This window comes from Halyomorpha halys, unplaced genomic scaffold (assembly GCF_000696795.3).
Source record: "Halyomorpha halys isolate HHAL.00 unplaced genomic scaffold, Hhal_1.1 Scaffold48.1, whole genome shotgun sequence".
Taxonomy (NCBI): Eukaryota; Metazoa; Arthropoda; class Insecta; order Hemiptera; family Pentatomidae; genus Halyomorpha; species Halyomorpha halys.
Window position 1 is genome coordinate 757,397 of NW_027107227.1, and position 3,745 is coordinate 761,141.

At 31.3% G+C, this 3,745-nt stretch overlaps 1 protein-coding gene across 1 annotated transcript in view; it reads right to left on the bottom strand.

Moving 5' to 3' along the window:
* nrm (neuromusculin) overlaps positions 1–3,745 on the bottom strand; it is a gene marked incomplete at its 5' end in the record, with an annotated part of 472,198 nt that overhangs the window by 25,959 nt on the left and 442,494 nt on the right. Inside the window, 4 exon segments of the mRNA XM_067045512.1 lie at positions 190–546; positions 746–1,012; positions 1,550–1,858; positions 2,551–2,735. Coding sequence (XP_066901613.1) covers positions 190–546; positions 746–1,012; positions 1,550–1,858; positions 2,551–2,735 — 1,118 coding nt within the window.

Below are 3,745 nucleotides of genomic sequence, written 5' to 3' on the forward strand. Positions count from 1 at the left end.
CTATCTTAAGATAATTACTACTAAATTTACTAATTATTTGACTATTTAAATAAAGCATTTATATATTTTTCTAATATATATATTTATTAATTAAATGCTATAGAGATCTGTATATACATAAAATACACATTAAGGTCATTAGCCCACAGTAACTATCAAATGTAGGATATTATAAAATGATATACTTACACTCAACACCAAAAAAGGTGGTGCTCTTGACACCTGATCCAACTTCATTTCCTGTACTGAAACAAGTATAGTTAGCATTGTCCGAGATCCTGTCCAACTGTCCGCCAGGCCATGATGTCATATTCCAAAAAAGTGTTGATTGAACCGACTCAAAATCATTTGTCCTTGTGTCTGGAGGTATGACAATATTCTCTACATAATATCTTGAATAAGGGCCAGTTTCTAGTCTACGCCCATTCTTTTCCCACTCAATAGAACAGATGGGAGAGCATTCAACCCTGCAAGTTACATAGATATCTCGGGAAGTCATAACTTTTCCAAAATATGGTGGTAGGCGAACAATAAATGTAGGCGGTGCTGTAAATGAAAGGAAACAGTTATGAAATATTAATTAATACGCATAAAAAGAGTTCTTACAGTAGTATATACTTGGTTTCTGAGATACAAATATTTCTAAGTTGCTCAATAAATAATTTAAAATTTAGTTTTTATTACCATAAGCTTAAAATATAGAATGCAATTGTGATTAAAGAGACACTAGGAAATTGAAATTTACCATAGACTTTGATAAAAAGGTTAGCAGGTTTTGATTCTCCTCCAAGATTTACAGCAGTACAGGTAAAGTTTGTTTCAGCTTCTAGAGTAACTGGATCAATCGTCCAGTTTGCTGAGTTCACATCCATGACTGGATGATTGCCCCTCGTCCATCTATAAGTTGTGTTTTCCGGTCTTCCACGATCTTTGACACTGCAATAAAGTGTCATCGATCCTCTCTTTACCACACGGTCTGGTGTGTGGTGAAGTTCGGCACCACTTGGAGGATCTGTAAACAATATTCATTAGTTAAAAAATCAAGTCAAAGGTATAGTTTAGTATGAGAATTTGTTCTATTTGTTCTAGTTGATGTAGATCGAGTTATTTAAATATAAAAATCACTCGTACTGACCATACAAATCTGTCTTAATTTTGAGAAACTGGATTACTGCAACTTTACAAAATCAAGATTTTTTAAAACTTTTAAATGACAAATTTTATTTTAGGTAATATTTCATATATTTGAGAATTAGACTGATTTTTTAAGTGCAAATAAAATTGAGTTATTCCCCTCTAAATTTGTTAATATCTCAAAAAATAAAGCAATGGTTTACATATTTCTAATCAAGATTGATGAAAGATTTTCATGGGTATTTGAAAATACCTTTAGATTTATAAATTTAAAATGCAACAGCTTAATTTAAGTTTTCACCTTACTTATGAATTACATAATTATACAATAAACAGTTAGTTTATTCTATTTTAATTATTGTTTTGAAATCATAAATTTATGATCGATTAAGCTTTTGTATAGAAGAGTACTCACAATAGACAATAAGTTCAGAATCTGGTGAGCGTGGGCCCCAACCAGCTTCATTTTTGCCCATACAAGAGTAGTTTCCATGAAAGTTGCGAGTGATACCCTCAAGGAACAATTGAATAGGATTTATATCACAGAAGGTTGTGTTGGAACAGTCTGGTAGTTCTTTCAGAATCACACCATCCAGAAACCAGCGGACATGAGTGAGTACAGGAGGATTACCAGCATCGACCTGGCAGAACAGGGTCACATCTAAATCCTCTGAAGCTATGACTGGGGATGCCGGATTCATTCTTACACTTGTTTCTGGCTTAACTGAAAAAAAATAATATATATATAGCTTTAACATATTTGATTTTATATTTCTATAAATATGGTGTGAATGTACTCTCAGATCTTTATTATTATTGTTTGAAATATAGAACAGAATATAATATTACACAATTAGAGAGAGAGAGAGAGAGAGTTAAAAGAATATATGATGGGTTCAAAAATTGTGAACTAGTATTATAAACTGTCAACAATTTTTGTTGAAATGATTTTTTTTATTTCATAAATGTAATTTTTGATTTGTTTTTTAAGTGAATTTAGTATGAATTACAGTTTTTTTTAGAAAAAAAATCTATTTAACATAGTAACGTAAGAAAATAAATACAACAATATTACGTACTAAGAAAACCATTAAATTCTTATTATAATATAGCAAATGGTAGAGAAAGAAAATCATGTAAACAATTAAATTTAAAGTAATGAAGTAAGAATAAACAGACAAAATTATTGTTAAGGAAACAAAAATAGGCAAAGCTAAGCACAATAGGACATAAAATAATTTTTTTTTTCAGCAACTTTTGTGTTTGTTCTAGTTAATTTTTCCTCCAAGCATAAAATTTAACATTATTTCAGAATTCTTCATTTTCAAAAGAATACTTTTTATGCTAAAGCACTTGAGTATTGTGTAGCAATAGACAAGAGGGAAAAAGAGGAAACTAATAAAAAGAACAGCTTACAGTAGATGGAGACATAAACAGAGTTCTGAGATGCCATAGCCCCGACTTCATTTTCTAAGATGCAGGTGTAGTTGCCCATATCTTTTCTTGTAGCATTCTTTATAAAAAGTGATGTTTGTTCTACGTTTCCTCCTTCATAGTGGTCTTTATTAGCATTGATGTCTACTTCTTCCTCATCCCTTAACCTGTCAGAAATAATACATATTTAGGATTTAGTCTGATATTTTTTTGTAAGTACCAAAAATACAGAAATGGAGAAGAGCATACTACTTCACCATTCATAGCTGGAAATAAAAATAAGCTGATAAACATAAATATTTAATAATCATCATTATATGCTAGCAACAAAGAAGTACAATGGACAACTAAATATAATTCATACAATTTTTTAAAAATTTTTATCTCAGACTGTTCATACTTGGTTTTGAAGTAATTACTCAGTTCTGATTTGGAGGTTAATAAGAACTAATGGCCTCAGTTCAGACCCTGGTGGCAAATTTTGCTGTGGTAGCACTTCAATGTTCTTGGTTCGGCATAGGTGCTAGATACTGGAGCCTTGTAGAGCCATTTTTTATTGTAAAACTCATTTTTGATTTGTCGATTCAAGTATATTTAGATGAACTTGAGCAATTAGTGACACTAAGGATGTAATAGTTTATAGATATTTATAATTTATCACGTAATCAAAGGTTTTCTTCTTGTATCGCCTAAATTCAATAATATACATGCAAGCACTAGAAAAACCTATTGATGCACTTTTATAAATTCATAAATTGGAGGTAAAATGTTTGACACGAGTTTATGTATTTAAAAATTATTATACCAAATTTTGTGCAAGGCTTCTACACTCTTCAGTTATATTTTAACAAAAGCTTTCGTTATAACGCTGCGCCAAAATTCTAATGCAAATAATAATAAAAATAAAAAAGGCTTAACGAACCCGAAGGTTCGATGCCGATACCACCAAACGCTCTCTGCATACATCCTTCCAGTGATGCTCTTCCAAACCTAATTCCACTAAATCTGTTTTAACGCAATCCTCCCATCTACGTTTCGGTCTACCCCTCCGACGTTTACCCGTTGGTTCATTGTTTATTACCTTTTCAGGGATCCGCTCGTTACTAAGCCCTACAACCTTACATGTCTATCTTATACACCGATATGCTATAACTTGAATCATATTTACCGGGTGTAG